The 12,642-nt window shown below is 47.6% G+C and overlaps 1 protein-coding gene across 7 annotated transcripts in view; it reads left to right on the top strand.

Annotated features, from left to right (window-relative positions):
• The window catches only part of TBC1D1 (TBC1 domain family member 1), a 289,772-nt gene that overhangs the window by 220,858 nt on the left and 56,272 nt on the right, over positions 1–12,642 (top strand). For 6 of the 7 annotated variants that reach the window (XM_059923211.1, XM_059923206.1, XM_059923210.1 and 3 more), the window contains one exon: positions 3,233–3,742. The exons of the other annotated variant lie outside the window; for it this stretch is intronic. In XM_059923211.1, coding sequence (XP_059779194.1) covers positions 3,233–3,433 — 201 coding nt within the window. In that variant the 3' untranslated portion in view covers positions 3,434–3,742. Of the gene's footprint in view, positions 1–3,232; positions 3,743–12,642 lie in introns of those variants that run through there. 7 annotated transcript variants of the gene reach the window in all.

The following is a 12,642-nucleotide window of genomic DNA, read 5'->3' as shown; positions in this document are numbered from 1 at the left end:
GGTGCAAATGCAAAAATTCAGTTCATGAAGGGACACAGTTCTCCCCTCTGGAAGCTTCCATCTTACCCATGGATAAATGCGGATGAGGACATACAGTAAGTAGAAAGGCAAACCCAGACCTTGCGTGCAGGAGGGCGAGATGGAGCAAGCACGGAGGCGCAGTCCAGAGACCCAGATCTTGCTGGGTCCAGTGTCACCCACACTGTCACCTGCTCTGCTCTGATTCCCTCATCTGTGTGACAGGGACAGAAAGATGCCTTTTCGTTGGGGTAGGGGGTAGCACTCCTCTACCAATCAGATAGAATAAACTAACCATACAGCCTGCTTTTTAAATGTCAATATGGGTGGTAAAGCTGTCATTGTTAAGGAATTGTGTGTGGAGGGGGGGGAAGGGGGTGTTTTAAAAAATTATTTTTGAGCTTGCTGTGGAGAAAAATTTGTATTTTTTCCAAAATGTGTATTCTTTGGTATTCCTGTGCTGTCCTGAGAATAAGCTTTCCATCCTGATCCAAGCCTCTTACTTTTCTCCATAGAAAGTTGCTGCTTTGCAGACACAAGCTTGGCAGTGATGGGAGAAAGGCCAGCCTTTGGAGCTTAATAAATCAACCCCTGTCTAAAATGTATTCCCCCCAGCAGGGATTTTTACCCCAGTAGAAACCTAGTAGATATTTGCTGTAGAGGAACAAAGAAAAGTCTATCCTTACCCAGGCCTGACTACCAGTCACATTCCGAAAGTTAGCTTTTTTTCCCTCTAAGATTGAGCTGTCCTAACTGAAACTATGCCTGAGTACGATTTCTCCAGGGTGTCTTAGCTGTAACCTGAAGGGGAGGTGCCGGGGAACAAAGAGCCTTATCTTGCACGTAAGGGTCTGCAGTGTAGCTGGTAATTTTAAATGCCTTCCAAACAAACAGTAGGTCCCTGAAGTATGGCAGGATGGAAACATTTCTAACCAAGCTCAGATTTGAAGTTGAAGCATTTGTCTCGTTAGGATAGTGCTCAAATAAAAGGTTCATTTTATTGGGCTGCTACCATGTGGGTTTTTTTGCGATGAAGAGGGGAAGTAATTTTGCGCTGCTCCTGTGATACTGTACCCCTTTTGTGAAGAGAGGGGGTTGTGAAAAGCTGCTCAGACATCTACGTTCTGAAGAAACGCATCAAGAGGTAATTGGTAACAACAGATGTTCTCCTTGGAATGATCTTTCTTTCCCTTGACCACGTGGCTGTGTGCTTCTGGAGGTATCATTCAAGACTAGAGCTTATGCCGGTCCCAGCTGTGCTGGGTGCCAGAGGCCACCAAAATTTGTAAGACACTGCTGCTCTCAAAGAGTGAGTTGGGCTAGGAATTGTGGTGTGTCAGTTTGTGGGTGCCTGCATATAGTTTTCCCATTACCCTATGAGTCATGTGGAATTACTTTCAGCCAGACCACATAAGTTCTGTGATGTGAGACTCACACCTCTTTTCCCTTTTTTCTTTTTTTTAAAATAGTTTTCAGAGTCCAGGGATAGCTGTTCAATGCAATACTTAATTTTCCAACATAAATCTTTGCTTTTTTGCCCAAGTATCAAAATTGACCTGTTTCCTGGCTTTGTTCCATTCATACAGTTGTTGGACATACCAAAGCCCCATCTATTTTCTTGTTGAACACTTAAGAATGTCGTCTAGCCGCTGGAGACTAAACTGTCTAAACTCATTTGTCCAGCAGCGTACTTATGACGATTGCTTAGACGTGTCTGATGTTGCCAAATGCTAAGGGACGCGCATTTTTTGGAATAATCCACTACCAGTCACTGAGTGCCCGTGAGCTGGGTGCTTTGGGAGGCCAGACCCACGTGCCGGGCGAGGTGTGTTTTCTTCCGTGAGACGGCTTCGGTCTCACTGAGGAGGAGCCCTGGCGTTCATGCTGCCCAGTAAATGACCATGCGCGTCAGCTCACTGCTAAGCTGGGAGGGGCCCCTGGGAGTGTGTGGCCTTCAGAAGGAGTGGGCCCTGGAGGGGATGAGGTGGGACCCGTCCCAGGCCTTGACCGTGGGAGGAGTGTGAGGGTCGGAGAGGACTGCTCGGACATACCCACTGAGCATGACCGCCCCCTGCCCGGTAAGCCGGCAGACTTAGGATCTCAGTCCTTTCTTCTTTCTGTTTTGAGTGTTCCAGTGTCACAGCCAGACCTAGGCTTTGAGTCATAGAATTGTCTGTCTAGCACAAGTGTTGTCTTGTTCAAGAAGCTGTTTCCCTTGTTTTGAAAATGAGGGAAAAAATACGTACCGTTTTTCCCACCTAAAATCTCCGGGGACACGTAGACGGCCGGGCAGATGAGCGAGCCGGTGCGGTGCCTTACTGACCCCGGGCCTGAGCCCTCGAGAATGCAGCGGAGAGCTGGAATCGGCCGGGAGGCCCGGGGACAGCAACAGAGGCGGGTGCTTTTCTCAGGAGGCTCCTCCGCTTCACTGGAACCAACTCCCTGGTTGCCTGGGAAGCCAGCCCGAGGGGACTAGAGAGAAGAGGAGGGTCCGTTGCAAGAGGGAAGCACCTGGAAGGTCGGCCTGACACTGATTGTGTGCCGAGGATGCAGACGGGTGGGAGTGGGGGCACTGCTGGCGTCTGTGGCCAGTGAGGCCACGCACGCGACCCTCTTAGCAGAGCTCGGCCACCCTGAGAGCTCCACACACGTCCCCGGGGAAGTGCCCGTCCTTGTTACTGTAGGGCGTATTAACGGTGCAGAGTAGAGAGCTGTTACTCCACGGGCCTTCACACAGAAACCATTCTGATGGTCTGTCTGAAATCAGTTTGTACCTGTAAATACGTATATTTGTCAAAGTGGGCCGGACTGTGCTGCAGTAACAACGCTCCAGACCCCAGGCTTCAGCACCGCGGACGCTCCACCGTGTCTCCACGAAGCATTCTCGGGCCGTCTCACAGCTGTCCTCCTGTAGCGGGTGACTCGGGAATCGGGCTCCCTCTGCACTGGGAAGCCGCCATCTCCACAGGCGGCTTCCAGAGTAGCCACGACAGGGGAAGAGGGTGCTGGAGGGTCTCGGGGCGGCCCAGCCCGCCTGCGAGGGAGTCTGAGAAATGGAGTCTTCCCCTGAGGCCAGAACTGAGAGTAAACGTGGAGAGATGTGTCTCTGCCAGAACAGGGCTCCAGAGTGCCTTCGAGGCTGGACGGTGGAGTGCAGAGTGGATCTCCCGTGTTCTCCCCGGGCAGTTCCATTCTCATTTCTTTTATTCTCTAGGTGGCTAATGGGAGGATCCAGAGCCTGGAAGCCACCATTGAGAAGCTCCTGACCAGTGAAAGCAAGCTGAAGCAAGCGACCCTGGCCTTGGAGCTGGAGAGGTCAGCGCTGCTGCAGACAGTGGAGCGGCTCCAGGGGCAGACGGCAGAGCTGGGCGGCCCGGAGCCTGGCCCCGCACCGCCCGAGCCCGCGGGCCGCTGACGGCCGGAGCCCAGTCCCCGCCAGAGCACAGCCCCAGAACCGGGGTCGCCACCTCCCTGACGCTGTCCAGGCCTTAACTGAGAGAGATGAAGATGCCGGAGGGAGAACGGAGCGTGAAGCGTGCTTCTCAGGGAGGAGACTGGCTTGCCAGCGCACGGATTCTTCTGAACTAAGATTCGCAGTGCAGGGGGCGAACGTCCCGGTGTCGTCGTCGTTGTTTAGGTTCTAATACGTCCCCTCTCCGGTCCCGGTTACTGTACTCAGTAGATTTAGGTGGCATGGACTTGAAATAAAGCACCTTTGTGTTTCTTTATTGTTTCCTTTTTCAGTATCACTGTGTCTGTAAAGGGCATTCATAATACTGTGGGATTTCAGAAGCCAGCGAAGCCAGAGGTGATGATTCCTCTGGCCAACATGTGGCCCTTCGTTCTTCCAAGGAGGGTTTGTGTGACTTACACCTTCAGCGTCACCGGCAGGGGTGCGGTTGGCCCTTGACCATTCTTGTTGTGGAAGCCCTGGATTACCACTGGGAAAAATCGGAAGCGATTTATTTAAATTGGACATCTTACGTTTGATCACTGTGCTTGGTATTTAATGAAGTTTGTCTTTTAAGAAGAATAGTTTTCATATACTTTTTGCTTAGCCCTTAAGTATTGATCACAGTCATTGTAGATAAACGTTTCATGGGAAAATCACCAATTTTTAGACTCTGCCAGGTATTGCTAGCGTGCGACCTGCAGTTGTAGAGTCTGAGAGGTTTACTTTGTTGTGGTGTTTCATATCCATATTTCAGAGTCGTGTATTCATTTTTGCTGTTGTGTGATGTAACGCAGCCGTGCGTCCCTTTGAGTCTCCACCCCTTGGTAATCGGATTCCTTGCGGAAGTCGCCCTGCATGTCAGGACTTTCAGGGGTCCCAGACATTCTGGGGCTTTCAAAGTCTTCAGACTTTTGGCCTGAAATTGCATCGACTGTACGGCAGCTGAGAGCAGTTTTTTGTGGTGGGATGTGCGTTTTGAACGTAACTCACAACCCAGCGACCCCCTCCCTCAGGATGATGAGGACCCGGTGCCTTCAGCCAGCAAAAGGCTGCTCTCAGTGGCCCTAGTGTCATCTGGTCACCGTGTGAGGCTCTTCCCCATGACCTCCTGGAGCGGGTGGTGGGTTAGAGAGGGGCCGTGTCGGCAAGTGCACTTCCAAGACAGAAGAACCATTTCTTTACTATATCGTCGTAACTACTTCTATTCCACAGGAGTTCTTCGATACCCTCCGGGGTGGGCGTCTCTTTCAAGCCTGAGGTGAAAGGAAGGGCTTTCATATCTGGAGTCTTTCTAGATCTCCCAAGACATTTCCAAGGGAGGCACATGTGCTGCCTCTGGTGCCTAAACAGTTGGTTGACAGTGGGGACTCTTTGCTGTTCCCCATGTCATCAACCATGATGACAAGCCCAGTAGCCTTTATCCTGCGTTGTTCCACCAGCTACAACTTAAAGGAGTTAACATGTGAGGGCTTCTTTCCGCATACTTTACTGTTTAAATGTTCAATAATGTTGAATTTTGGGCATCTTATTACCATTACTCAAAAACATCGACTCTGCATTAAGTAAAAAACAATAAAACAAATAATTCATGCCCGCACTTTTACGGTGTTCTTTTTCTTTTTTTTAAACGTTGGGTTTCTGCTTTTCAGCCCAGGAGTGAAGGACTGCCCGGTGAACGCCTGTGGGTCAGAGTGTGAATGTTGCCTGACCAGCAGTGAGATCTCTGAGGGATTGGCGTCTTGCATACCCAGTATTGCTACCCAAGTGCAACACACCTCTGCGCGGGTGTGCGTAGTAGGGCTGCTGAGCCCAGCCACATCCGTGGTGTGTGCCAGCGGGCACTGCTGTGAGACCGCGCTGGGCGGAGAGGACGGTGGACGCAGGCCTGTGATTACAGGTGGGACAGTCCGCCTGTGCCTGAGCTGGGGACAGAGTCATAGTTCACACCACTGCCTGCAGATTCGCAGAGGCAAGGTTTTAAACTAAGAAAGTTTCCTGTTACGTTTTCCTCCAACACACAACTGTATGCACACGTGTGTGTGCACTTGGAGGTTGTCTGTCTTTTGGTACAATTTATACCCTCTTAGACAAAGATATTGAGCCCCCGGGAAGCACGCTGTGACATAGAACACATATAAAAACAGCTTCTATGCAGAACACTCGGTTTGGGGCCCTCTGAGGAGTTACACGTAGATAGAACCACAGTGTCCGTTTGGGGATTTGTGTTTGTTTTGGTTGGGGAATCTGGGGAGAAGGATCGCTCTGAGGGCTATGGGATGCAGGAGCTGTTTCAGGAATGAGAGCAGACACCGCTGTGTGAGGAGCTGCAGAGGGGAGGGTGCGGGAGGAGGTGTGCAGACCAAGAGAAGTCCCCAGGTGGCCCACGTGAGCGGCGGAACACACACACATGCTGACGTGGGCCGGGGCGGGGGGCACGCAGGGCTCTAGGCAGCTGCAGCCGCCACGTAGTAACCATCTCCGCGTCGACGGCCAGTGTCTGGTGGTGGGCCTGGAGCCACCCTAGGCCATCCCTCAAGGTCAGAACTTGGGAAGAAGAACTTGGAGGTAGAGCAGAGGAGGATGAGGACGGGCTGGGACCTTCAGCACCTCGTGTGTATCTGTCGCCACACTTGACTTTGATGACCCTCAGAGAAGAGTGTCCCTTGCATCACTTTACCTTCCAAAAAATCACACAAGCGTATCTTTGAGCTGATTCTCATTTAGAACCACTAGGGAAGGGGACGCAAGGAAAGGTAGTCCTGGCTTAACCAAGCTGACATAAGACAAACCACCATAATTTTGGAACCTGCCTAACCCGAATGATAGCATGCGTATGTGAGTTATTTGACAGGGGCCTTCCAGCTAAGTATATATGATGAGTGATCCATAGGGCTCAGATTCATAGATTGATTTTGACTTTGTCACTGATGGTGCGACACTGAAGACTAAAAACTGGAGCAGCCACAGCTGACACCCGGGACCACCCCCAACCCTCCACCTGCTTCCCTCTGTCAAAGTGTTACCAAACATTGTACAAATTAAGATCCAGACTCTTTCTGTGTGGGAAGATAATTTACAGGCCACATTGTCTTAAACTGAAACTGCTCTAAGGGTTTGGAATAGCTCCAAATGATCTTGGATTGGAGGGAACCTGCTATTTCATACTAGAAAACTACCTTCCACCTCATCTTACAGAGGGAAGAACTGAGGAGAGGTTCAGAAACCGCCTAATGGTTGCCTGCAGGGTCAGGGTGGGGCTTCAGCCTCCTGATGGCCAGGTAGTTGACACCACCCAGCTTGCATTCCAGTGAGTTTGGGGAATCATTTCTGACGGCATTAAGGTTCAAGGCAAGGAAAGTTCCGCTTCGCTTTCCAGGAAGGTGACCTGTATAGTCAGGAGCCCAGCTCAGCTTCTCTCCTGAGATGTAGGGTCTCCAGGGGCCTTGCTCTGTCATGAGTTAAGAACCAGGGCAGGGGAACGCTACCGCGACAGGGTCTGAATTGACTGGGGACGGTTTTGCTCTTGACAATCATTTCTTTTTTTACTTTGAGACGTCTGAAAACCCTTGCATTGTCATGTTAAAAAAAAATCAACCCAGAATTAATTGCCTTTGGTTTTATAGAAGTGAAACTTCCCACTGTGTGAAGTTTTTTTGTTGCCGTCTTTAGAAATGACCAGAAGGGTGAGGGAGATGTAAGAGCTAGGATATGAAGCAGCCACAGCAGTCATTATTTGTAACAAAAGGTGAAAAAGGAATGTTCTGAGAACCTAGGCTGCATGGATAACTGCCTTCATACCTCTAAAGTGAATAATCAACTGTTTTGGTGGTAAACCCTTATTAGCAAAGCTTTTGAATTTATACCACTATGCGTATAGTTATTTTAAATATTTCACTAAATTTTATCGTAAGATAGAAGTTTTAAATGAGGTGAAACAAAATAGTTTAAAAACACTGATGATTAAAAAGTTGATATCCAGTGTTTCTGAGGAGAACAATAAACACTTCATTCTAAATATTGTTTTAAGACTGTGATACAGTAATTCAGATGTGAATTTCCAAGTTCAGCCTAGTATGATGGTTAGTTTGCATGCACTGCCATGGCTGAAAACAGGATGGCTTCCAACCTCTAAATGCAGAAAGGGCACTGCTGGTCACATTGAGTCATGCTGCTCATTAATTCACATGTAATTCACCAATTGTGCAAAGGTTTTTGTTTTGAAATCTGGCTAGTAAATTTCCATTTTCTCTAAGGGCAGACTAATGTAAACTAATCAAAATGTGTTAAGAGTTTTATATTTTTAACCAAGGACTTTAAAGCACTCAAAACTCTTCATTTGGAAAGCTTTGAACAAGTTATAAAAGGATTTCCAAGATCGCTTGAGTAGCCCGTTCACATAGTGTTTTTGGCTAAGAGGTGACCTAAACAGTAGCAACGCTTCAAACATCCTTTGCTGCACAAGCCCTCTCCATCGCGAATTCTCAGTAGGCTTTCCTCGGGCTCCCTCCTCAGAGCCCTGTGCTCTCCGTAATGGGGAGGGGGAGGGTGGAGGAGGCGCTGGTGTGGGACTCTTCCTCCTCCACGTGGCTGCCTGCTCACCTGCCCCTGTGCCCGCTGGGCCCCTTTCCTGCTGTCCTCCAGGGGCTTGCAGAGTGCCGGGCTGAGCAGAGCAGAGAGGAGCTGCACAACGTGCGTGATACCAGCAGCCCCCGTGAGTCACTGCGCTTGCTGACTGCAGGGCCGCCCTCAGAACCTCTGGCTTAGCCTGAACAGTCTGACAGGGGGATGGGGAGACAGCTTTGTCTTGTTCTTTCGGTCAGATTCATCTGCTTTTCCTCACTCTTCTGGCTACATCCTCCTGCCGTTGTTTTTGTCTTATTCCGTATTTGGATCTGTGTTTTGGGTGTCTTCTTCCTGCTCTTCTAGACAGCACTTCTTTCTAAACCTCTGTGTTCCTCATTTCTTCCAACTGCAGGAAAAGCTGACGCTGGCCACTGTTACACTATGGCTTTGGTTCTTAGCCCCTGCAGGGTGACATCCTGCAGTACCATCTTGGGGAATCTGGGCAGAGGGTAAAGCAGCACATGAGGGACGTAGAGGCAGGCATGCTTGGTGGTGGGAAGAGGGAGGACCGATATAAGTAATGATGTTCTGCCCACTTCAGCGCTTCCTGTACTTTCCACCAAGGATTTCATGATCCATTTTCCTTCCTTTGCGGTACATGGCAATCAACTTTGCTCGTAAATTTCATATGCTCTAATCATCTCTTCGTCTTGGTTATTAGAAAGGATAAAATGAGTTTTTTCACTCAGGATCCCTCTTTTTTCCCCCATATGCTTCTGTGATCACTCCTAATACTGCAACAGCCCCATTGTCTTCTCATGATGTAGAATTGGACCCAGCTGCCCTTCAGAGCCCAACTCCACAGTCACTGATGTTCACCTGCTTGACGGTTTTCACTCTTTCCAGCAGGTGGTTTTGGTGCCCCTACTATGAACCAAGCCCTGATCTAGGTCCTGAGACCACAGGGTAAATGCCTGCTGTCCTTTTGTGTAGCAGGGGAGATAGGTAATGGAAATAAGTAAACAAAAATCCATCATGGGGTGGGAGCTGCCTGCACAGAGTGGTCAGAGAAGGCTCAGCTGAGGAACCGGTGCTCAAGGTGGGATCCAAAGGATAAGAAAAGGAACCAGCTAAGGAGGAGATGGGCGGCTTAATGTTAGAAGATAGCAGATGGGGCTTCCCTGGTGGTGCAGTGGTTGAGAATCCGCCTGCCAATGCAGGGGACACGGGTTCGAGCCCTGGTCTGGGAAGATCCCACATGCCGCGGAGCAACTGGGCCTGTGAGCCACAACTACTGAGCCTGCGCGTCTGGAGCCTGTGCTCCGCAATAAGAGAGGCCGCGATAGTGAGAGGCCCGCGCACCACGATGAAGAGTGGCCCCCGCTCGCCGCAACTAGAGAAAGCCCTCACACAGAAACGAAGACCCACCACAACCAAAAATAAAAATAAATAAATAAATAAATAAATAAATAAATAAATTAAAAAAAAAAAACACAGAAAGGCATTTAAAAAAAAAAAAAAAAAGAAGATAGCAGAGTACTTTGCAAAGGATGCATAATTCTATCCTAACCATGAATCTTGTGTCAAGAGATCTCCTTTCAAAAACCCCATCACTTTTAACACCATGTCTTTTTCAGATGACAAGAAAATACTAATATCTTTCAAGATAAAACTCCCATTGTTGTTTAGTCTCATACATATAAATGATAAATTATTGGCTTCATCACTGATTGTTTCACCTGACACAAGGGGATCTGCTATTCTTTTTTTTTTTTTTTTTTTTTATTTATTTGTTTTTTTAAAATTTTTGGCTGTGTTGGGTCTTTGTTGCTGTGCATGGACTTTCTCTAGTTGCGGCGAGCGGGGGCTGCTCTTCGTTGCGGTGCGCCGGCTTCTCATTGTGGTGGCTTCTCTTGTTGCGGAGCACGGGCTCCAGGTGCGCGGGCTTCAGTAGTTGCCACATGTGGGCTCAGTAGTTGTGGTGCATAGGCTTAGTTGCTCCACGGCATGTGGGATCTTCCCGGACCAGGGCTCAAACCCACGTCCCCTGCATTGGCAGGTGGATTCTTAACCACTGCGCCACCAGGGAAGCCCCCGGATCTGCTATTCTTTACTTTGCATCATCAAGCTACAAGGAGGGATGAGTTAGTGCAGTGGGCATTGTGATGGGCACCTGATGGGGAGTGACATTGTTATTTCCATTTATGCTAACCTCACCTGCAGACCTGAGAGCCAGCCTGTGGACACGGCCACATCAACTTCATGCAAAGGGAAACCTCATTCCTTAAAATTAGGTGTGATTTGATGCATGAGAGTCCAAAAGGGAAGGCGAGTCAAGAAACTTTGTGTAACTCTCCAAAAGGCAGTCTTGACTGCTCAAATTACATTCCAGGGTACTGAGAAAATGTGAGCAAAGACTTGCTCAGTTGGTGTTAATATTCTTTTGGAGTGAGTTGCCAGTGGTGGAAGGGGTACTGGAAATTGGAATGCAGAAATCTTTGAAGAATTATAAAGCTAGCCAAAATTCCCAGTTTTTTGTTTTTTGGGGTTTTTTTTAATAAGGGAGGAAACGGATGGTGTAACTTATGGTTTATTGAGTCCTGTGACACTCTTGTCTCTATGGACCATGAAGATATTCTTGCAGACATTCCTTTAATCCTCAGTGTCTTTAAGAAACCCCAGGGCTTCCCAGGTACTTCTGAGCAATGTTTGTGTTCAATCCAATGTCAATTGTGCAATTGAACATGTGATCCTATTTTGACTTGACATTTCCAGAACACTCAAAGCCAGACCCGGTGACCCTTCAGCTAGCAAATGTGCAAGAATTTTGTTCTGACCCATGACTCATTTTGAGCTTTTCTGGTCTGTCTTTATTCCAGTTCTTTCATGCCTCCTCATATCTTTAACATCCTTGTAAGACATCATAAAACATTTGAAGAACGAGATGGAGACTGGCAATTATAAATAGAAGCAACACTAGTGGTTATGAGCATGGGCCCTGGAGTCGGCTAGAATCCAACCCTGATTTTGCGTCTGTAAAATAGAAATAATAAAAGCTATTTCATAGGATTGTTTGAATATTTTTGAAGAGCACTGAGCACTGTGGCTGAGACAAAGTTAGTAAGCAATAAATGTTAGCTGTCATTACACTGGGATTATATAAACTGAATGGATCCAATTCTGTGAGCTTGAAATCAACCCCAGGCAAAATTCCTCAACAGACTGTAAACATATTTAAAAGGTGATCTTTAAAGTTAGTACGATTCCCTAAAACTATGTCATGGTAGGCCAATATAATTTTATGGTTTTGAAAGGGTAGGAAAACATACCTTGATGTCAGCAAAACTTTTGACAGCATCCCTCACAATAACTTAAATAAAGTTACATGGGCAGGACAGTTCATTTGGGTTGATTTAACAGGTTAAACTGGTAAGACCTCTAGATGGTGGTTCTCAGCCCTAGCTGCACATTAGAATCACCTGGAGAGGTTCTTTTTTTTAAGTTTTTTTTTGGTTGTTTTTTAAGCTTCCCCTGCGATTTTAGAGTTTAATCAGGATTGAGAACTATGGCTGTAATTATAGTGAATTGACGTGAGCCTAAAAGCTAGGGGTTTAATTAACCTGACCTGGATTTTGTCCTTAGCCAGCCTAGTCCACATTTGCATCAGTGACCTGTACGAGGACCTGTCGAAGGGGGCATGCCTCTCAGATGCGAGGATGCCGCAAAGCAAACACGATGAATGACAGGACCTTGATTGATGTTGACAAGCTGGACCCATGACCTGATTCAAGCAAAAGGCATGTTTAAATGCCAGGCTCTAGGTTCACCTGAAGGGCAGTGGTTCCCAAAGTACAGTCCTGGGACCAGTAGCATCAGCAGCATCTGAAAACTTGTTAAAAATGCAAATTCTTTGGCTCTACCCCTACCTACTAATTCAGAAACTCTAGAGGGTGGAGCTAGTGTTCTTTTTTAACAAGCCCTCCAAGGGATTCCGAGGGATTCTGATCTGTGCTAAAATTTGAGAACCACTTCTATGTGGGGTGGGGGGGAAGTCTCACTGGACGAGTACAGAATTGAAGACACCTGCGTTAGCATCCGTGGCTGTGAAGAGAATCTCTTTATCTACAGTTCTGTGGATATATAGTTCTATTTTACTCTCTTTCCCATTGCTGTAGAGATCTTTCTTACTTTGTGGGTCATGCCACTTGCTTATCTCTTCATTCCACATTCACGGTATAATTCTGTTCATTGAAAATCTGGATAATTCCAGAGGCTGTTAAATAGTGAGAAATGTTGAGTGTAGTGTATGATGACATAATAATGGCTAAACAAAACAAAATAAAACCAGCAGTCACCACATGCCAGGCAGGCCCTATTACGAGCCCCTTAGATGACTATCAACTCATTTAATGAGGAAAGAAATGATTAGGATTTGACGTTTGCAGCTACAGAATGATCACCGTTGTTGATTGGGTAGCAAGGGTTGAAGGCTGGGCTTGGTTAACTTCCAGTGTTTTTAATAGACCACTAGGTGTGCTGTGTGCCTGAGGAACTTCGGGCTAAATAGTGGAAAAGATCAGAAATGAATGATCACCAGGGTTTAAAAT

This window comes from Balaenoptera ricei, chromosome 5, assembly GCF_028023285.1.
Source record: "Balaenoptera ricei isolate mBalRic1 chromosome 5, mBalRic1.hap2, whole genome shotgun sequence".
NCBI lineage: Eukaryota > Metazoa > Chordata > Mammalia > Artiodactyla > Balaenopteridae > Balaenoptera > Balaenoptera ricei.
This window is presented reverse-complemented; position numbering and strand designations above follow the sequence as displayed.